The sequence below is a fragment of the Cibotium barometz genome, chromosome 47, assembly GCF_041138505.1.
Source record: "Cibotium barometz isolate CiBa-2024 chromosome 47, ASM4113850v1, whole genome shotgun sequence".
Taxonomy (NCBI): Eukaryota; Viridiplantae; Streptophyta; class Polypodiopsida; order Cyatheales; family Cibotiaceae; genus Cibotium; species Cibotium barometz.
The window spans coordinates 20,182,903-20,206,534 of record NC_141092.1 but is presented as its reverse complement, the minus strand read 5'-3'; the positions used below and the strand labels follow the sequence as shown (position 1 = coordinate 20,206,534).

Here is a 23,632-nt window from a genome sequence, read left to right as displayed (position 1 = left end):
TTGGTGTGAACTTGCATGCATTTGATGCATCTGGATGCTAATATGAATTGAGTTTTGGAGATTTTTATTGCCATTTGGTGGGATTGGGAGCAAACTATTATGCATTTAAGTCCATGGATGAAATCTATAATTGAATGGTGATTCGTTTGATTCCCTATGCTTACCTTATGCCATGGTGAAGAAATATTATGGACATTTTGATGTGTTGGTTCACGTGAGAGTTATGTGAAGCCATGGAACTATGCTTTTAGAGATGGAATGAGCATGAGTACATTTCAAGCTATTCTTGTAATTTCAAGTCCTTAGAATCTAGCTTGTTGAGAGGAGTTCCCTTGGCATATTGGAACAGAGGCCAAGGGAGAGTGTTTTTGTGGATCCATCTATCCATGAGTGCCTTGGGAAAGTGGATAGATGGAGAATAGGTACATGGTAGTAGAGACATGTCCCCAACCTTTTCCTTGGAATAAACTTGGTAAAGGGTGAGAAGGCTTGGCCAAGAGATTGGAAAGAAAAAGCTCATCATCAACAATCTACTTTGAATCAATTGGCAATTAGGAGTGGATCTATGCAAGAAAGAGGCAATCTATTGATAATGCATGTGTCAACAAATGGGATTATGTGATGCAAGGGCCAATGATGGCTATTGTCAATGGGAAAAGATGGTAATAAGAGCTGTTGAGGTTGTGATGATTGCCTATACATGTAGTAGACATTGGTGATGCCTTTTAAGAAATTTTAGCAACTTTTAGCATGAACAGAAAACCTTGATTCAGTCCCCATATTTTTGGATTGAACCTAAACCATTATTATGGGCTTATTACTCATTCACAACACCTTTTGAAAGAGTCCTAGCTTGCCCAATTCCACCACTCCTGGCCTATCGCCTTTTTTTTTAAACTGTCTTATTATATAACCATCAAGCCAAAAGGAAGACCAAGGAAGACTTGAATGAGCATGGCGCTATATAGAGACTATGGAGGATATTGAAGACCAAATGAATGTGGGAAGTGCTCACAAACATACTTCTCATTCCTTGGGTCAAGCCTCAAGAGGGGTTCAAGATGAAGTGAATGTGGAAAGTGCTCTCACAAGCAATATCCAGTTACACTCTCCCACAATTGCTTGTGGATTTCAAACCCCTTATGGATAGGTTGGATACTATTAACCATAAATCAAACTCAAATTTTGAATCCATGACTATAAGGATGGGAGCTATGGAGGATAAATTGGGTCAACCCAGGAGTCAACACCATGCAGATTCTATTAAAGGGATAATTGGTGGTGCTCATGATGACAAACAAGCTATGCATGAAGCTTCTTATAATGGTCATATAGAAGGCAAGCAAACTATGTAAGAGACTCCTATGAAGATTATGCAAAGGGCTTCTATGAAGACTTCTTCATTTGGAATCGTGATGGATGTTAGGAGACCTCTCCCATAGGATCTATGGCCATCTTCATTTCAGCCCGATCCATCTCATTTGAATGGCAAGCAACAACAAGCTTCATTCAAGCCAATGGATTCATGATTTGGAGATGCCAAGAGGGTACCCAGACATCCAAAGGTAAATCATCCCATAAGGGTAGATGAAGAGATGTATTAGGATGAGGAAGAGACCATGCATGATTGGGAGCATATGTCCTTCACACAAAGGCAAAGACAGGCACATGATAAATGGATGGAGTTACTTGCTTTCATCTCAGAAAGGAGTACAAGGACTTTGCCCAGTTCATAAATTCCTACATGTAAATGCAAAAGTACAAACCCTCTATCCATCATGAGACTCCATCTTGTAATACTTAAAAAGTATCAAAGACACAAGGTCTCTCTCTCCAATTTAAGGGTGATGGTTTAACTTTACATGAGTTAGAAGAGTGGATTACCAAGATGGAGATCTATTTTTAAGCTTTATCCCAACAAGAGTAAGCAAGATAAGGTACAAAAAGGTACAATTTGATTTATTGCACATGGAGGATTTTGCTTACCAATGGTAGAGGCATATGGTCAAACAAGGAAATATGCTACTCATGGTGGGAAGCTTTGAAAAGGGAGATAGATGAATTTGGCTTTCATTTCACCCTTGGTGCTTAATAGATACCATGAGTAATGGTATGAACTCTCTCAAAAAAGGACATGGTGATGATAAGAGAGTAGATCCAGAGTTTCATGAAGCTATCCATGTATATGGAGGGAGTAAATGAGGAAATGAAGATAAAAAAGTTTGTGCATGATTGGATTCCTTCAGCAAGGTGGATGTGTCAGCTCAAAGGCTAAACACTCTCAAAGAGTGATATCCTTATTCTTAAGCTTAAAAGAAATAGTCCTCTTGGGAATCTGGATAATAGCACTCTTCCTATGGAACCATCTGGTGGATATTTATGAGCCCAAATATAGGAAATCTCAACCTATTCCACTCATGAAGGACTCATATAAGGCACCCATTACTTCTTCTAATATGGGTAGAAACTCTCTTCCTACACCACCATCTACTATCATTCCTAGATTTCCTATGGGGATAGACAGCCCAAAGAGTGGAGCTCATTTTGATGCAAAGAAGGAGAATAATTTCAATAAAAAGCCTCGTCAAACCTTCAACAAGTCCCAAAGAATGGATGATCCAAAGATTAAAGAGTTAAGAAGCAAAGACTTATGTTTTAAGAGAGGTGGTCACCCGAGAATGTATGCAAAACTAAGAAGGTTGTTGGCCACTATGATTCTCATGGAGAAGAAGAAACCAAAGATTCTCTATGGAGGAACAAGAGGAAACCAAAGATTCTCATGAGGGTGAAGATTTTAAGACACAAGATGAAGAGTCACATGAGGACCACTCTTTCATAAAAGATGAAGAGTCACATGAGGACCACTCTTTCATAAAAGAGAGTGATAAATTTCCATTTGACCTCGGTGGTGGGAATGATGAGCACATTGTGGATGACACTATGATAAATTTTCATTTAACCTTGATGGTGAAATGATGAGAACATTGTGGATGACATAACATCTTGAAACTTCTAAATTTTTAGCTTGTGTATGCTCTATATCTCAAGAGCTAATGGAAAGTTGCAAGAGCCTAAGTATCCTAAGATTGGTGGGATCCATCAATGGGAGAGTTACATTTTAGTGGATTCGAAGCACCCATGGCTTCATCAATTATAAATCCCTTAACTCTCTCAAGATCACTCCAACTGAGCTACCCATAACCTTCCAAGTACAAGTGGCCAATGGTGAAAAATGTCATGCCTCTCTACCAAGGTCGTTTAATCCTTTTCATACACTTGTGAAGGTGACTGTGGTATTGGACATGGATCCTATTAACATAATAATAAGGCGTAATTGGTTCATCACTTGGTGATTTTCAAATGAACGTTCACACACAATGGATTATGAGCTTTAGACATCATAGACATCAAGTACTACTGGCTAGAAATCACTCGAAAGAGCTCTCTTCAATCACTCCAAAGCAACTAAAAGGAAACTCAAGGCTCTTGGCATCATTCATGTAGAGAGGAAATAGAAAAGCAAGTGTAAGACTTACTCTCCATGGGTCTTACTCAACTCTCACAATCTCCATTTGCTTCTCCCATCCTATTGGTGAAGAAGAAGGATGGGTCCTTTCGCATGTGCATTGATTATCATGGCTTAAATAAGGTCACCATCAAGAATAGGTATCCTATTCCACATATTGATAATCTCGTATGAGCTCAAGAAAGCAAAAGTCTTCACTGAGATTGTTTTGATATTAGGATACAATCAAATAAGGATGAAGAAGGGTGATCAAGAGAAGACTACATTTAGGACCGAAAAAGAATTGTTTCACTTTATGGTCATGCCCTTTAGTCTTATAAATACACCGGCCAATTTCAAAGCATTGATGAATAGGATATTGGCTCCTTTTCTATTCAAGTTTGTGCTAGTGTTCTTTGATGATATATTGATAAATAGCAAGAACAAGGAGGAAAATTTGTTTCATATGAATCAAGTGTTTAAAGTGATGAGAAAGCACAATATTTCTGCAAAAGAGAGAAAATTCACATTCATGGTCAATGAAGCAGAGTATCTTAGGCATTTGGTGGGAGAGTGGCATGTGCCAAAGATTGGCCAACACCAAGCAACTCTACTCAACTAAGAGGGTCTTTGGGATTATCTTCTTTCTATAGGAAATTCATGGAGCTCTATATCTTAATAGAGGCACGGCACCTCTTACCCATCTTCTCAAGAGGGAAACTTTATTTTGAGAGTCCACTTCCACAACAAAAACTTCAATGAGCTCAAAGCTTTACTTACACATCATCCCCCATTCTTGTTTGCCCTAATTTCTCAAAGACTATCTATGTGACAGTAGATGCAAGTGGAAGAGCACTCGGAGCTATTTTATATCGAGCATGGAGTCATTGCATTTGAAAGATATAATTGCATGTTTATGAGCAAGAGATACTTGCTATCCTTCATGTCATCAAAAAGTGGATACATAAATTTCTTCATGCAAATCACCATTCAAGAAGGCAATCTTGATATCCAACTGATATACATTGCATCCATGATGTATTGCCAATGTGATAATATATCAGATTGTAGTCATACAAGATGAGGGAGAAAAGGTATCATCGTATTTTACGCCCTTATCTTTAGCATAGCCCTTTACAACAAATTTTATCTTGTAGCGGTACAATGCTAACATCAACTTCTTTTATAAACCCACTTCGTTCCAATGGCCTTTTTACCATAAGGCAAATTTGCCAAATACCGAGTGTTATTTTCGAGGATTGAGTCCTACAGCTACATCCAATAATCATTTTCATGTGCTTCCTCAAAGGAAATAGGTTCCTCTTCATTCTATATATTTGCAATGAGAGCATGATCCATAAAAGAATACGATACATGATGAGAACATACACCTGTCTTGCTAAGTAAAGTAGCTAATCTCCTATCCTACAATATCTACACTAATCATTTTGACATACTCTTTACGGACGTCCTTTCCTCAAAAAATACATTTTATTACCTTATCTTCTAGCTTAATGCGCTACTGTTGCTCATACACAAGAGCATAAGTAAGAAACCAAAAATAGCAAATCAGCCACAAAGGCTTCCTGTCATTCCAAGGGACCTACAAGATCTTAGTGAGACATCTATTTAGCATGTAGCTCACACACATATGTGCCTCCAACCAAAAAACATGAGGTAAATCCTAGCCTTTAACCATGGAGCATGCCATCCATGAGAGATCTATTCTTCCTTTCAACCACACCATTTTTCTAAGGTGTGTAAGACATCGTGCATCGATGTTTTATGCCTCTTTCAACCATAGAAACAAAATGTCTAAAGCATTAAAAAAACCTTTTACTTTGCTTTCAACAAATATGCCCACGTGTCCCTGTAGGAGTTGCCATTAATAAAAGTCACAAGTAAAGCTATCCCCGTATCCATGGTGTCCTCATAGGACCACATACATCACTATGTATAAGTTATAATTTCTAGATAGCTCTAACTGATCTATCTCTCAGAAATGATGCTTGTTGGATCTTCCCCAAAATTCTCCACGAAGATCTTTATACATACTTCTTCGAGTTGATCCGCCTCATCTTGCATCTGCGTGAGATGATACAGGCTGACTAAGGATCCTCCCGGTGTCGCATCATAAGCACATTGGGAACGCAGATAATTGAAACCTCACATACATGTTTGACAACAAGGACCTCAAGATTTGGAAACTCTAACATCATTTCTTGTCTTTTAAGGCACAATAAACTACCAAAGTTCAAGTGAACAAAGTGAACATGCCATAGCTCCAGGTCACTCATAACACGTGTGGTAGTAACTGAAAAAGCATTATGTGCCAATCTCTCACATGTCCAACCTATGAATCCCATAGCTTAAGAGTACCAGATACCACAATGATATCTCTATCACGCCAATCGTGAACTACACACCTATCATCAACAAATCTGACCACTAGGCCTGCCCTACAATGGCAAAGACTGAAGCAAATTCTTTTTGTTGTTTGACATAAACAAGAATTTTGAGAGAGTAATTGTCTCACCATTTGCAACAATGAGCATAACCTTACCGACTCCTTTCACTAGATATGAGGAGTTGTTTGCACATGTGGCTATGCCTTCTTAAAGAGCAAACTCAAGGGAGGAAAACAAATCACTCCAAGAAGTAATGCATTCAAACTCAAGGGAGGAAAACAAATCACGCCAAGAAGTAATGTACTTATAACTAGTACCACTATCAAAATACCATACATGTTGATCTATCACACTGGCATACATTATGGACAAAAAGGGTAATAATTGTAGTGCACAATGAATGCCTACCAACCACATATGGTTAACACATTTTGATGACAACTATGTCTGCACACTTATGTAATGGGTACCCGTACTATATTGTAAATCCTATCATTTGATGAGGGAAATTCCCTAAAGACGCTCCCAAGTCTTATGCTTCAAAGGACAGACAAGAGGATCTCGGCTAATTGGCCAAACCATAAAGAAAACCTTGTAACTATACTTTGGACGCCTCAAGTCAATTACTCTTGGGTAGCCTAGTGGAAAAAGACTTGGAACTATAAAAGCCAATTTCTCTTGTTTGTAAGACATTCTCCCATTTACACAACAGAAGTAAAGTGTTCTCTCTACCTCTCTCTTGCAACTCTAATCTAACATGCGCGGTATGCTTAGGGTTTGGGTTTAGGTGTGATTAGTGCTAATGGCTCATTCTCTCTTGCTTCCCTCTTACTTCTCATCTCCCTCTTGCTTGAGTGATTAGGCTATCATCCCCGGCGATCATCTTTCCACGAATATCCCACATGATCTTTGTGAGAGAGGTTGTACCACCCATAAGATTAGGAACCGCCTCGATGTGACAACTGAGTGCGGGAGAATCACGGCGACGAGTGCCTATCCACACATAATGATGAAGCTCTTGAGCATAGCTCGAGCTCGAAGAATCAGCAACTTCCCACAACACGTTATGGTGAGCTTAACATCATTTGGCACCATTGTCGGGGAGCGCCAATCCGTTTCTTATCAATGCCTTCCTTATTTGAATTCAACGGAGTCTCCATTGCTCGATGCAAGTAAGTGACTGTGGCATTCGATTTTGGGTTATTTGATTTATTTTGTTGATTATTTTGGTTGTTTTTGTTTTGATTTTGTGCATAGCTTATGGTTGGGAGTAGAATTAGGAAGTTTTTAAGCTTGAAAACTAGAGATTTGAGTAATTAAAGAGCTCAAAAGAGAGGGATTTTACTTAAACCTGGAGTGTTTTTTGCTAATTTTTAGCTTTCAAACATATTTTTTGTTAGATTTGAGTACATAAGTAGGTTAGGAATGTAAGATAGAACCCTCATCATAAATAATCTCTTAATTTTTACTAATTATCACTAATCTACTAATTAGTATGATTAGTAAGCTTAAAGAGAGCAAAAAACAAAAATTTAGTCTAATTGCTTGCAATTAGACTAATTGGAGTGGCATTAGTATTCTAAACACTTACCTTGATCTAAATCCTTGCTTAGACTACTCCCATTAGATCACAATTAGTGAGAATTAGCACTAATTAGATCTCATTTGTCTAATTTTCTCTCTTTTGAGTGGGTAAATTAGAGACTTAATTAGCCTTGATATTGCTAATCCACTTTTCAAATCTCCATCTCAAAAACTCCTTACCATTAAGGAGTAATTAGAGAGAAAAGAAAGAGGTTAAAGGATAATTAACGTTGAGATTAAGAAAAAATAATTTTTAGTTAAGATTAATTTTTTGTTAAGTTAGTCTCTAGATTAGTGGAAAACCACTAATTTAGAGTTAATATCTAACTTTAGCCTCTTCCCACCTACTTGTCATTAAGAGGGAATCTTAGTTATCCCCTACTCAAAATTCAAATCTCTATCCAATCCAAATTCAAAATCGCGCGGCGTACAGACATACGGACATAACCGGGAAAAAAAAACTTCTTCCAAAAAAAAAGCGTACACTTGTAAACCACGGTCGTTTACACCTAAAGTCATGCCCGTTCACTTGTAAGCCCACACAGCTATTCACTTGTAAGCGTACGGACATACACTTCTAAAATAAGATGTACACTTATAAAGCCGGGGCCATTCACACATAAGCCCGTCATTCACTCAAGCCAGCGACCATTCACTCCTAAGCATACGGACGTATGCTTCCAAAATAAAAACTTTTTTTAATTTTAAAAAATGTACATTTATAAATCCATAGTCGTTTACACATAATCCCACGACCATTCACTCATAATCTTGTAATCGTTCATTCCTAAGCATACAGATGTACACTTCCAAAAAAAAACTTTTTTTGTTTTTTTTAAACGTACACTTATAAAGCCAGGACCGTTCACACATAAGCCCACGGTCGATCACTCTTAAAGCGTATGGATGTACGCTTCCAGAAAAAAAAACTTGAGAAAAAAAATGTACACATATTAGCCACAGTCATTCACTCCTAAGCGTACGTCTATATCGACCTAAGCATACGAACATACCTTCCCAAAAAATCAAAATTTTAAATTTTCCAAATCTTTAGAGGTGCTTAAGGTCTACCTCCCCAACTCACTAGGGTGGTTTTTACACACAAGAAACACTTAAAAGACCTTATTTCACCTTAAGGGCATGTTCACACACAAGAAAAAAGAGAGCCAAAACATCTATTTCGGATCCACGTACACACCGTTGAAGCTTTTCTAAGCCTCAACACACACCATGGACACCTTTCAGTCATGGTTGCATACCCCAAGTGCCCCCATTCCATTGAGCAGCACCCCAACCATTGTACATCCATAGGTGGCAGCCATGCCAAACACATTTGGCCGTGTAAGCGAAACGATTTATGAAGTACCCTCATCTAGTGGTGCATCTCCGTACATGCACCACGACGTGAATACATGCCTCGATCACACACACGTGTCTCCTCCTATAACCACGGGCCTATTCTAACCCCCCACCCACGTACCACCTCCCCTTATCCCCAAATTGATATTATGAGCTTAGCATAAGCTATAGGAAGGGGCATAGTACGACAATTACACCCGCGGACATCACATACACAACCAATGTGAGCGAAAATCTTCAAACTTATGCCAAAATTCCACAGAGTTGAAGACCCCGTATCCCACCTAGAGGTCTTTAACCAAATCTGTCAAGCATTTGAAATTTTTGATAATGTAACAAAGGTCTATCTCTTTGGACTCAACCTTGAAGGCAAGGCGGTGCAATGGTTTCAATCCTTGGACCTTCGGCACAAAAGAACTTTCAAAGCAGTAAAAGAGGCCTTCACTCTTGCATTTGCACCATACGGACCCGAATGGAGCCCCGTTACTACACAATTATTCCAATTGGAACAAAAACCAAAGGAAACCCTACACAACTGCATAGCACACATTCGTGTTAAGAAAGGGACGATTGAGTAACAAGCAATTAATGGATCGTTTCCTCTTGGGTTTGGACAATCCAAAGCTTCACGACCATCTGTTAGTAAAGGACCCCTTAACCTTTGATCAAACCTACAAATGGGCAATCTTCCTCGATGACAATATGCAAGAAATCGATTCCACGCAATTGGCCCACTGAGCCAATCACAACCCAAAGGCCATTTGTAACATTACCCACATCTCCTCCTAGGCACTATGCATCAAGGTGGCACCGCCCCCAACCAACCACTCACACATAGAGCACCACGACCATCTACAGTGCCCCAACCATTGCCTCTCAAAGCAAACCCCCTTGATCATGGAAAGATCAAAACCTGGTCCATTGTGCCAAGCCCATGGAGCCCATGCGCTCTGACACTTGTGAGGCACCCATCACACATCATCTTCCTTTGCCTGTGCCTCACATGGACCCTAAACCAATGGCGCACACCATAGGTTCACCCAAAGGAAAACCACCTCTTCATTGTTTCCTCTACCATAGACCCCATAGAGTGGCTGAATGCACTCAGAAGAAAATCATGTCATTGTTTCCTCTACCATAGACCCCATAGAGTGGCTGAATGCACTCAGAAGAAAATCCTGTCATTGACACCACAATGTCATGGCTGTGGTCCTTTGCAATCAATTTCTCCACTACAGTGATCGATGGCATGCCATCCCTCAATGTGTTGAGCGTTCAACATGGAAAGATATCTACTGTTCCATTGAATGTCGTCACACGGTTACAAGCCAAACTCAAGAAGGCTAAGGAACGAAAGCAGTCCAACACCTTAGCTACCGAATGTACCACATCCAAAAAGAAACAACACTCCAAGAACATTGGCAAAGATGAAGATTGGGTTACCATCAGAAGTGGCTCGACAAAGACCACATCATCCTCCTTCAAAAGTTTGATGATCATGCCAAAATGACACTCCCCCAAGCAACCCCAAGGAATCAAGCCAAACTACAAAAGCGGTTGGTTGCATGTCCCAATCCCATCATTGAGAAGCAATGTCTTCAATAGGCCCAAGCACTAGTACAAGATTGCCATGCCCAACTCAAAGAACCACCATTACCATTGCTAAACGTAGACATACCCCCCCCCCCCCTCAACACGCAATCCCCCGCAGAACTATTTTCTTGACATCCGGGAAAAGAACATGAACTTTCACACCAAGTAAGGCAAGAGCCCAAGCTTATGCTCGAGGCTAAGGAAGATCCATTCACCAACATGATGTTAACAAATGACGATCTTGCCCCACCTGTATCTCTTAACCCTCCATTGCCTATTCCACAGGCGGCCAAGACCAAATACCACATTCACATCGAGCAACTCGATGCGGATAGAGACACAGAGTCCACAAAGACACACAAGGCACCCACACAAAATTTTCTGAAATACTTTACCCTCCTATGGCACCCAAGTCTCAACCTAAAGCCCCATCAAATAAGGACCAAATTGAACTTCCATACACCATTACCGATCCAACCTATGAACCAGGCACTGAAAATAAAGAAGCTCCGCATCAACGCGACCTTGCCGGCCTATCAGCCTTTCTTTCCTCCCAAATCCGAATGCCCATTGGAACCTTGTTTTGCAAGGGAATCCAAATTTATGGAATGACCTCAAGGATTGCACGAAACGAAAACTACAAGCTCCCATGGAGAACATGGACAACTCAGATTCCTCATATGAATCTGAGCCAGATCATCCTGACTTTACTTCATGAGAAACACCGACAACCCAAATACGCACCGCACCAACAATTCGAGTGAATGTGCTAGGTCACTACATTGAAAGTGATGACACAAACGTAGCCCTACTAATTTCCTACAAAGGACATGAGGTCACGGCCATCCTGGATGGGGGTGTTGGCGTAAGCATCATCACAAGGACATGTTGGGAAAAATGGGGAGAACCACCCCTGGATCAAGCCAAATTCGTGATAAGACTCGTTGGACGAGACAACCGCAAAATCCTTTGTACTATTGAAGGACCTCAAGATTAAACTCATTGACATGCACTTCAAACACACATTTGTAGTCATGGACTTTACTCAAGGTGGCTATGACAGCATCTTGGGAAGGCCCTTCATAAGACTAACATGACTGGGACACAGATCATGTCTACCTCCCAAACGGGATCAAACGCTTAAAGTGAACTTATGTACATGGAAGACACATCCCATGATGAGAGGTCCCTTTCGCATAAGATTCTATGACCACAACCAAGACTAACGATCTCTTTGTTTGCCAAGCTTGTCATCACATCCTTGATGTGACAAGCAGGAGAGCCAAACACAGTTGCTTCTATCATTGACGACGAAGTCGACCATGACTAGATGAAAATCGTAGCTACACTTGATACACTCCTAAATCATAAACTCACAATGCAATTCGTGGTCCCAACCTTCCATTACCTTCATGAACCGTACAAGGCCCTTGCCTCGCTTAACACCCTGAGTGTAAGCACAGTTCCCCAACACACAACCATAACCCTTCAAGTATGCTTAGATTTCTCCTTTGGGGCATAAATATGCAAAGAAAGCGTACCTTGTTGTCTCCCACAACTAGTCACAATCTCTTGCCATGGGAAACATAGGTCTCCCTAGGCAAACCATCTCTTCACACAATGCTCATGCCAAAATTCAATTGCCTAGCAGAAAATGGATACGAAGCCTTAGATCCTTTACACAAACAGTACATACTATCTCTAATCCATTGGCTTGTAAGTTCTATGTGGTTCCCATAAGTGAGACCAAAGAAGCAGTCATCCTTGAAGGGAGCTGGGTCAAAGACGCCCTATGTACAATCAACTCAAAAGACAACACAGCTACCCTCGATCTTTTCGCAGGGAAGGTAACGATTATCCTCTAGGACAGAGAGTCTACCATATCCGATCTTATGCCAGCACCAATTGCTTCCACAAAGGGTACTCTATCACCCACAAAAACTGGTAAGTCTTCCACCGTCCCTTTGTGGGTACTCTATCACCCACAAAAACTGGTAAGTCTTCCACCGCCTCTGACCTACCACATAAGAACTAAACCCCCCAAGAATATGGATTGGATTATCAACTACGAATGGTCTACAAAGTTGGCAAGCCCACATATATCCTTTGGTCCACACTAATCTCATATTCTTGGAGGTGTGAAAAACTCTTGGAAAACTCACACTTACATCTGAAAACACTTACATTCAAATTTCACATAAAATGCGTCTAATTAGTGTTGGGTATTTCATTCCTAAAATATCCATTGGAAATAACCATTTGGAGTGTAGATTTCATGTCATAGATGCAATAGCACTCCAAGGCCGGATTATAATTGAAAAAAAGTGGATTGATGCCACTCACTGCCAAATCAATTGGTGAGACGAAACAACCACCATGGAAGTCAACGGCAAAAAATCCCGAGTCCTCTTGTATCCACAAGAGGAAATCATACGCACAGCCTCACCCTCAACTTCCCTCCATATTCAAGTCCCATCCTCATCACCGTAGTCTCCCCTATTACCACACCCCATGCCTCACCAAAGCTAGTTACAAGGGCAGTGTCGACACCATCCAACACTGCCAATCAAGCCTCGCCGTCCACAATCACCCTTCACTCTACAACTCGACCATCCACACTACAAGCACCCCAACATCTTTCCACTATCATAACAATCAATGGTGGATGCCCAAGAACCTTCTTATAGCTCAAGGATTTTACGATGGCTACACAGAACTCTGGATCTCAAAACGGCCATCTTGAAAACACAAAACAAAAAAGATGCTAAGCTTACCCTAACGTTTCCTCTTAGATTTGCACAATCCAAAGCTTCAGGACCATTTGTCAGTGAAGGACCCCTTAACCTTTGATCAAGCTTGCAAATGGGCGATCTTTCTTGATGACAATATGCGAGAAAGCGATTCCACACAATTGGCCACTGAGCCAATCACAACCCAAAGCCCATTTGTAAAATTACCCTCATCTCCTCCTAGCACCATGCATTAATGGTGGCACCATCCCCAACCAACCACTCACACATAGAGCCACCACGACCAACTATAGTACCCATCTTTCCATTCCAACCATTACCTCTCATCAGAGCAAACCCCCTTGGTCATGAAAAGATCAAAACTTGGTCCATTGCTGCCAAGCCCATGGAGCCCATGCGCTCTGACACCCCTGAGGCACCCATCACACATCATCTTCCTTTGCATGTGCCTCACATGGACCCTAAACCAATGGCGCACACCATAGGTGCACCTGCATGGAAACCATCTCTTCAATGTTTCCCCTACCATAGATCCCATAGAGTGGTTGAATGCCCTCAAAAGAAAAGCTTGCCATTGACACACCACAATGTCACGGCTATGGAATCAACCATTACTTCAAGGATTTCCCTTTGCAATCAGTTCCTGACCCCACAATCGACGACATGCCATTCCTCAATGTGTTGAGCGTTCAACATGGGAAGATATCTATTGTCCCATTAAATGTCGTCACACGGTTGCAAGCCAAACTCAAGAAGGCTAAGGAACCAAAGCAGTCCAACACATTAGCTACCGAATGCTCCAAGCACATTGGCAAAGGTGAAGATTGGATTACCATCAGAAGTGGCTCAACAAAGACCACATCATCCTCCTCCAGAAGTGATGATCATGCCAAAATGCCACTCCCCAAGCAACCCTGAGGAATCAACCCAAACTACAAAAGCGGTTAGCCGCATATCCCAATCCCATCATCAAGAAGCAACATCTTCAACAAGCCCATACATTGGTACATGACTATTAGGCCCAACTTGAAGAACCGCCATTACCATTGCCAAACGTAGGCATATCCTCGGACACGTAATTCCCCGTAAAACTATTTACTCAACGTTTGGGAAAAGAACTTGAACTTTTGCACCAGTTAAGGCAGGAGCCCAAGCTTATGGTCCAAGGCCGAGGAAGATCCGTTCACCAACATGACATTAACAACAGAAGATCTTGCCCCACCTATGCCTCTAAACCCTCGATTGCCTATTCCACAAGCGACCAAGATCAAATCCCACGTTCACATCGAAAAACTCAATACAGACAAAGACACAGAGTCCGATACGTTAGGGTGAGCTTAACCCTCTTTTAGGGTGCTGACCAATTAAAAAACTTTGAAGTCCTTACCCAAGAGAACAAAATAAAAGGATCTCTAGGTGATTAGAACCGTGGGCCCACCTTTTTCCCTCACCCATGCACAACACCTTCTTAATCACCCAACTTTGCCCAAATAACTATGCTTCATGCCTCATCAATCCTACCCATAACTTCTTATGCTACCTTAGCTTTGGACACCAAATAATCCAAAGTAGCTTCTACTTCCATACTCAAAAGCTGCTACTCCTATGAATCCTCGCCATCAACTACCACTCTCATCAACACTAGATCCCAGTCCCATGAGCTACAAACGACAAAAGAAGATAAACCACTAAAATAGAAAGAGAGAATACCGACCCCCTATAGATCAACACCCACAGAAGCCAAGATACCCATTAAGATGTCTTGATGAAGGTGGTATAACGGGGGGGGAGGAGGAAGGGAGGTGGTAATCACCACCCTCTTGTGATGCTGGAGTTCATGGACCAACAATAACACTAAGAAAAGTACAAACCAACAACAATTAGAAACTGAGTTGGGATAGAAAAGTGAAAAAAAATGGGAAAAGAGGCAAGGCAAAACAATGGAAGGGAACAAAGGAAAAGAGGGAGAAGGGCAGCTGAAGGCAGCGAGGAGCAGAAAAGACAGTCCACCACAAGCCACTTGTGTAAGTTAAAGCCTTGTGAAGGGCAGAATAAGATAGTCTACCACAAGCCACTTTAGTAAGTTAAAGCATTGGTACCACCCTTGGGATTTCAAGGGAGCTGCTACCCATGCGATTCAACAGAAAACCTATCTACAAGGTAGTGCGTCAAGGAAACACGTGACATTTTCTTTGATTACCTAAGGTGGGTCATTTAAGGTTGCCTGTATAAGGGTGTCACGCCCAAGATTTGTCCAAGGATGAATGCTTCTAGGGCACTAAAGAATGCTGCTAGCCTCCTACCAGATTAGCATGAGAGCAAATCATTCATTAGAGCCAGCAAGCAACATGCATGCACACATCCACCACTATACCCCTCCTCACTGATGTACTTCATTTGACAATACAGATAATGAGGCAGTAAGCCCAATACCTTGGACCCTTGTATCTGACCAACCTGCTGGCAACACACCATGACCTCAAGTAATCCCGCTTATCTTGAGCCTTCAAGCCAGTGGCATGTTGGCAACTCTCTAAGAAAGCAGCAGGCACTTGGCATAAATCCCAACACCCACAAAGCCATCCTTGTGCCACGGAAGGTCTTGTTCCCTCATGACTTTCATTGTAAAGACCTTGAACACATGCATGTAAAGATTTCCATAAATTCGGCATAAGTTCAATGGACACAGCACCATCCTCACCCCACAAGCACACATGCATGTCCCCATTTGTGGCACATATTCACTCACATGGATATCCACACAATACAGCAGCAAGGAAGCAGTCTGTAACTGTCAAAACAATGCCTAACAACATTCAACAAGCCCAAATGCTAACACAATTCTAAGTTCCGGACAGCTCAAAAACATTTCAATTTTTTATCATGTACCATCATAGGGCATAAATCAATCACAAAAGCTCTTCAGCAATGTCAGATGGTATATCACCACAGAATGGATACTAGGTAGAATGAGGCCCAAAAGCTGTCATAAGAATGTCTCAAAAAGCATACATCTTTCGCACACATATGTTACATATCCAGAAAAACCCTTAGCAAGGCAGAAGACACTGAGGCTAGACAGTGGCTGGAGAAGTTGGGTTTAGGCCACCATATAGAGGGGACACATAAGTCTAGGCCTCAAATCAATAAGATATCAAACAAAAGAATACTTAAAATAATCCTCTGTATGGACTTCACCAAGGTGATTTGTGCATGCATGCATCACTCACACGCATGCACACGCGTGCGCGCACGCAGGAGCGCGCAATGCTAAACAAGAACCAAAAAGAACGTAAAAGAGTCATAGTTCATCTTTCCAACTTATACTTATCTCCAGCTTAAATGCATTGTATCAAATTCACAGTACCAGTGTGTTGATAGAAACACAGGTCAGAACCACGTGCTAAAGTGTCTATTTAAAAAAAAATAGTTTTTTTTTTCTGTGGGTTTTGGGGGGGGGGGGAGGATGGAACAGTACAGCCCCTGTGCAATCTTACCTTTTCCATGGCCTTACAAGTCCATGTGTTTTGAGGCAAAGGTGACCTTGAGAGAGTAAACTGGATCAAGTACTACCAAAGCTGTCAACAGGTTTGTTTAGAACAACGTATGGTGCAAGTGGTTGCCAATCAGAAAATGATGGTTGATGGTACACCGAACGCTGCAGTTTAATTGATTACCCTGAGATGATCGCAGCTGTATCTCCAGCCAGCACATTTGCACACTGATATTCAAGGCAAATACCTAAACCTGAGCTGCTTCCAATGATAATAGATCCTTGAGCCTGGCAACACAGCAACAAATCAAGGCCGCCCACGATTTGGACCTGAAACTGTAACTGGCATTCAAGCACATAGAAACACAACTAGCCTGCCAAAATAAAGTGAAGCCCAAAAATCCGAAACCTATATGCAACATGATGAATTGAAGCCTGCAATTACACACCTGGACGGATATGTTTCTCTCTAGTAGACTCTGCAATGATCATTTTGCCATATGGTAACCTGAAGGCTGCATATTCCATCCCAATATTGATCCCCATCATTGAGAGATTTTCTTTAATTTGCGGGCTTTTTTTGAGCCCGAGACCTCCATGCGAGCTGCAGGGCACCCACAGGCAGCTCTAAAGACAAGAACTGCTCGCCCATTGGGCGGTGCCATCCGTCTAAGCTCCGCCTCCAGCTCCTTATGGTCCTCTCCAAGCTCCACACTCCCCTTCCATTGGACGCCCTGTGATGCAGATGACTTCACACACTGCTCGGACTCCAGCTGAATGTCAAACTCCATAGCTTTCCTTAAACCCCTGCAGTGTGGATTGTCACACTTCCTTGACTTGTATTGAAAGATTTCCCAGCCTGCTATAGCCAGTGCAAACATCAAAAGAGATGCTGCTATGTATGCAACTGGGGCTTGACATACAGCCTCTCCTATCAGTAGAAATGTGATAGGCAGAATCTCTGCTGCCTCTCTGCAGAGGTATTTGAAGTATGGTGTGAAGAGAAACCCGCATGCGCCCAGAACTAAGAGAAGAACGACAACATCTACTGCTGCAGCTGAAGATTGGTCGCACAGAGGGGGGGAAGCTGATTGTTGTTGCCCCCTCCTTGCTCGTCCGCTGTATTTCTGCTGCTGTGGAGATCTAGATGGTGGATCCGAGATTGCCAGTGAGTTTGCCATGGTCCTGTGCTGTTCGAAGGCCTTGCAAAACTCGATCAGTCCTCGGCAATCCACCATCATTGCTTTTCGCCTGAAGAAAGTTAGGGGGCGATCAAGAAATAAGGGCTTTTCCCAGCTTTTGGAGATGGGGGACGGAAAAAATTAAACTTTTCCGCAGCTGTTGCAGTTAAGCGATTTAAAAATTAGAGTCTTCCACAAGGACTCTAGATGGGCGATTGTTGGGAAATTACGTTTGTTTTTTTGCAAGTATAACAGATGAGCGATTACAAAATTAGGGAGTTCTGCAGGTATTGCAGATGGGCGATTCGAAATGAAGGTCCGCAAAATGGACGATTGGACTGGGAGGTGAGGAAAACGTAACTGCTGCAACAAGGTCGACGAGAAGATCAGGTTTTTATTATGCAACTGGGCGATTGGCTATTAACAGAGTTGAGGTCGACGGCAAAACGAGGGTTTCCTGCTATCGGCGGATCAAGAAGGGGAAAGGGGGCGGGGCGTTACGGGGGAAGCGATCTGCGAAGGGAAGAGCGAGATAGAAACGCCCCACGCGCCTGTTGTTATTGGTGGAAATGGCAGGTCTGGACGTAGGTAGGTAGGTGATTCATCAGATTAAAGAAAGAAGGTGGGCACACGACAAAGGGGAAAAGACGTGTACGGTGTGGGGGCGGTCGGCAGGCTACAGGACTCATGAGAATCGTGGAGCAGAGAAGCCGCCCTTTTCTGCCATAGCCTCCTAAGTTCCCCTTTAAAGGGACCTGTGATATTATTGCAAGGAACCGGCCATTGAGGTTGACTACAAACTTGACGATGCAATCAGAAAAAGCGAGATACAACTCGGAGTGACTTTACATCGCTTAATAAGATTATTTAAAAAGTAGGTTAGGCCCTATATATATATATGCAACCCAAACAATTCTTGGGGTTGCATTAATAAAATATGAGACACTTGTCTCATTGCATTAAAAAATTATGAGACACGTGTCTCATTTACATGCAAGGCCGCGTAATTTGCGATTACGCATTTCTCTCCCGGTTTCTGCAAGTCTTGAGTTGCTGTCTTTTTCTCTTGCGCTTTGCGATATGGCACCTTTCTCACTTGGTTTCTGCAGCTCGTGCGGTGTGCTATCGATTTTCTCTCGTGGTTTCCACAGGTCATGCACTGTGCTGTCGGTTTCATCTGCCCTCTGCGTTGCATTTCTTTGATGCAGTTTCTGGTGTATAGATGGTGGTGGCGTCTCTCGTATCTTTCGGTCATGTGTTGGTCTTCTACAAATTTCCTTTCTTTTCCTACATTTCGATTCTGCTCATGTGCTTCTTAGGTGATTTTTGTATCGTGGTTTGATTTTCATGCTCATTTTCGACATGTTTCATGCCGTCCTCGTCATGTCCACGCTCTGTCTGCCTATTTAAAGAGCCTTTCTGTATGTGCTTATCATGCCTTTTTTTGTTCTTTCTTTTATCGTAGGAAGAATCCTTTGTCCTTCTGATTGTGCTGATCATGCCTCCTAGGAAGAAGCCTTTGGACAACATTAGGAACATGATGGTGTTTGATCGTCGTGGTAATTCGTCATTGAGTCTTTGTCATGAAGATAACCCGTCCATTTCGACTGTTCCTAGAGCTGCTGAAATAAATACAGCTTGCCCTCGAATAGTTACACCACCCGAGGGCCCTCAGAGACGGTTCACAGTCTTCGCGCAGTGAAGGAGAAGGCACGGTCGTCAGGTAAATTTTTCTCAGCTTTGTATTTATTCAGTAATTAATATGATTCTGCTTGTTAAATCTCTTACTTTTTTGGGGTCATTAATATTTAGTAATATGATTTCACTTGTTAAATTTCTTACTAAATGTTTTTTGGTTCATTTGAAATGTTTTTTTCCATGCAGTTGCTGCAATTATCCTATTTCTCCATATGTATCTTATATGGATTTGTGGATCGATAATAATATATCTGTTGCTGGCATATTTATATCCTTTAACAAACATATGCATAATAATCTTTGTGAAAGCGCTGATCGCTTACATGCAATGAATTCTGTTTCGCATGTGCCGAATTTAAGTAGTTTTATTAATTCTACATGCAATGAATTATGTTTCGCATGTACCGAATTTAAGTAGTTTTATTAATTCTCTCTAGTAAATGATTTCCCTTCATTTTTTGTTAATCTTGTTTCGTCTATAAATTTATAATTTTTATCGATGGTATAGATTTTTATAGTTATTTAAAATTTACGTTTTTTCTCCCAGTCTTCGTTTGTTGTCTAAAAATTATTATATAAATATCAATAAATTATTATTACTTTTTTTCTCCCAGTCTTCGTTTGTTGTCTTCGTGCAATGTTCATTTTTGGTTTTTCTTAAATATCAGTAAATTATCTTTTTTAGCAAAAGTATTAAATTTTAGCAGATGAATAACATTTTTAAATGCTTATCTTAAAAATAATACTTTGTAAATAAATACTAAATTTTATTATACATTATCAAATAAGATCGTCAATTAAAATAAACTCAAGTAAACGTTTTAAATTGATAACGAAAAATTATTTATAATTTCTTAATGAATATCTTCATAATAAATTTTAATAAATAATTATCTTTAGTCACTTTTCTAAAATACTATACCAAATTTGAAAAGATGATTGAAATAACGAAATTAAAGTAATGAAAATAACATAAAACGTTGAAGTCAATTAAATGAATTAAATTGATTATGATTAATTTAATCTTGTAGGTCAATAAAGTACTTCAAATATAGACTAATTTTAATAGCGTCGATAATTTTAATTTTAATTTTATGATTTTGTTGAACTAAATTAAAATTATTCTCCAAAAAAATTAAAATATCAAACACTGCATATGCAAATTAAAATTATTCTCCAAAAAATTTTAAAGTATCAAACACTGCATATGCACTCATTTCTTAATTTCTGTATTGTTTTTTTAATCATGAGAAAATCAGGTCGAAATATAATCCTTTTTTGTTTCTTAAAGGTAATACAAAAGAGAAAAAGCCACTTGAGAATGAGAAGAATACAGATTCAAAACCTTCCATACACAAAATCCCTTCTTTTCCAGTCGAAAAAAAAAACCAGGCTCTTTGAGGTGTCTGTTACAATAGCAATAGGAAATAGAGATATATACTTGTCCTGCTGGGAACCCTTAGAGGAGTTTGTGAGGATGGAATGTATGAAAAGGTCTTTTTGCACTAGAAAAAGGAGGAATATTAAACCATTTGCACTTTCAAATGGTATGTACTTTAATGGCACCATCTCTAATAAAAGCATAGGAAAAACTATAAAAAGATATTTAGGATGGGATTTGTTTAAGCCTGAGGGTGCACTAGTAATGTGTAGAGGGCTTAGGCAAGTAAAGATGCATACCCTCGAAGGGATGGTGGGTTATTGCATGAAAGATTTCCATAAACTGCACTTTAAATTTTTCTCGCACAACATATCTGCTAAGGAAATTACTAGAGGTCGACAGCTATATGCCTTATATGGCCAAGCTGACTTGAAAAATAAAGTCTGTTTATTACCTATTAATCTTTTCGAGAGAGCTTATGTCTACATGGATAATTATATAGCTAATAAAATTGGCGCATCTTTACAAACCACTCTTCTAAAAATGATTCATAATACTGGAAAGTACTACCCGTCAGCCTCATGGATTATTCCAAAAACTAGGTCGGGTATGAGTAAAAAAAGATTTGTAGCTGTATGGAAAGTCATGAAACTCCCACATCTTACTCAATGCATAGATATAGAAGATATTTTCTTTGTCGATACTCCTCCCGCCAGGTACTTTGACCCATTCAATGCAAGAAACACTGGAGATTATGAAGAGGAGGGCAATGCTGATGCAGATGAAATACCATACAACAACACAACATCGGGAACTCGTTCGAATCCAATAGTTATAGCTGATGATGAAGAACCTCAATCACCACATGACTACAGTAGTACATCTTATCTATCTGTATGGGAGAGAGCATACAAATTCAAAAAAGCCATTGTAGATGGTGATGAATTTGTACCACTCTCTCCAGAAATCTACAAGTTTGTAGGGCTTACGGAAGAGTAAGATTCCTCCTCAGCCTGAATAACAAATAAGGCTCTATTTCAATCCCTTGTAATCGTTCTATGTTTCTGAATACAAGAAAATATTATTTTTCCTTGTTTAGCCTAGTGAGATAAAAAAAATTCTAGAGAGTGGTAAATCAATATTGGGATATTTTTGAATAAATAAATTTTACAAATATAAAAAAAATGTTTCCCTGAAACAGAAAATCAAAATAGATTTTTCAAGGTGCAATTGGAATTAATTAAAAATGATTTAGAAGACCTTAGCCTAAGGGTCAAGATTTTCTGTGAAAATTTTGGATTAAGGTTCCTATGGACCAATAAGATTAATCCAAGTGTTGGGATAAGATAAATCCAAAGAATAAAAGAAAATATCCTAAAATGAGTAAATGCCCACATAAGATGAAGAGTTGACTGAGTACTAGATTTATTAGTTAAAATTTATGAAGTATTAATTAAAAAATGAGATATTTTAGAGTAATCATTCATTTTTAACACATTGGTAAGGAGAAGGGGGCCCTTCAAGGAGACGCCTATTTCACATGTGTGGATGAGTTTTAAACTCAAAAATAATATGATATTTTTATCTCTCCTCTCTCCTAGATCAAACCAAACCAAATCAAAAAGGGAGCCAAACTGGTCCAAATCTTGTCCAAATTCTAGAACTCAGTTGGACTCAGTGAGTGGCCTCCCTCACCTATAAATAGACCCTTATTCTTTTGTATTCTCATCTGTGAACTAAACTATGCCGGTATTACTCTCTAAGATAAGCTTATTTTCTATTATCCTCTAAAAATTCTCTACAAATTGAAGAGATTGGAGCTTCTCTCTCTCTTCAATCTTCCTTGGAGTCTTCACCAACATACCAAACCAATTGATTGGTTGGGGACCTCTACTTTGATTAAAGAATCAAGCAATCTAGGAGGTAAAGTGTGGTTTATGGTCTTTTTTTTTAAATCTCCAAATGTTTCTCTCTTCTCAACCCCTCTCAAGCTTGAGAAGCATTCAATTGAATGGCTTTTTAATACAATTGAAATTCTTTAATGAATTGTAGTGATAATACACATTTATTTCCATTTATGCTTAAATTATAATGTTTTTTTAAAGCATTTCTCTCTCTCCCCCAAAGAATGGTCATTCCTTATGACCTATTCTATATTCAAATGAAGCTTCTCATGAAGCAATTCTCTAATCTAAAAGTAATGTCTATGCTTGTCAAATTGAGGCCAAATAAGTGGCTTTTTAATGCTTTTATGCTATTTAATTCATGGAAAAATTAGGAAACAAGTCCATAATTGGATATTGATCCAATTAATGGTTATTCTATCATATGATATTACTAAACTTTATGTTTTCAAAATTATTGAGAATTATCAGTAATAGCAGCAGCGGAGCTATGGTAAAATTTTTGAAAAATTAACACATAAATCATTTCCATCCTAGATTAATTGAATGATTCTCATTATAATCATGGAAATTTTGATTTTTATATTTATGCATAATTAGTTAATTAGAAAAAATAGAAATTTCTAGTGATCCATTTTTATGTTAAAAGAGTAATCCCCATGACAATGGAAATCCATGTATTCCAATGAAGTAAGAGAAAAATTATGATGCTAAAATAATGTATATTTTATTTAAAATTAAAGAAGGATTTTAGTTAAATTTATCTTTTTGCATAG

General features: G+C 39.9%; 1 protein-coding gene across 4 annotated transcripts; it reads right to left on the bottom strand.

Moving 5' to 3' along the window:
* Positions 1-16,164: 16,164 nt before the first annotated feature.
* On the bottom strand, positions 16,165-18,603 carry LOC147611488 (uncharacterized). Of its 4 annotated transcripts, none has more exons than XM_086784579.1 (2): positions 17,142-18,603; positions 16,165-17,034 (listed from the first exon to the last, which is right to left on the bottom strand). In XM_086784579.1, the coding sequence occupies exon 1, from the start codon at positions 17,931-17,933 to the stop codon at positions 17,238-17,240; it is 696 nt and encodes a 231-aa protein (XP_086640705.1). In that variant the 5' UTR covers positions 17,934-18,603; the 3' UTR covers positions 16,165-17,034; positions 17,142-17,237. The 4 variants fall into 4 exon arrangements, with proteins under 4 accessions (XP_086640705.1, XP_086640704.1, XP_086640706.1 ...); XM_086784578.1 differs by having other exon boundaries at positions 16,165-17,028; XM_086784580.1 differs by having other exon boundaries at positions 16,165-17,022.
* Positions 18,604-23,632: the final 5,029 nt, after the last annotated feature.

Bases quoted from the DNA above. Each gene is read 5' to 3' on its own strand.
- LOC147611488 (XM_086784579.1), bottom strand. From the start codon at position 17,933: ATGATGGTGGATTGCCGAGGACTGATCGAGTTTTGCAAGGCCTTCGAA.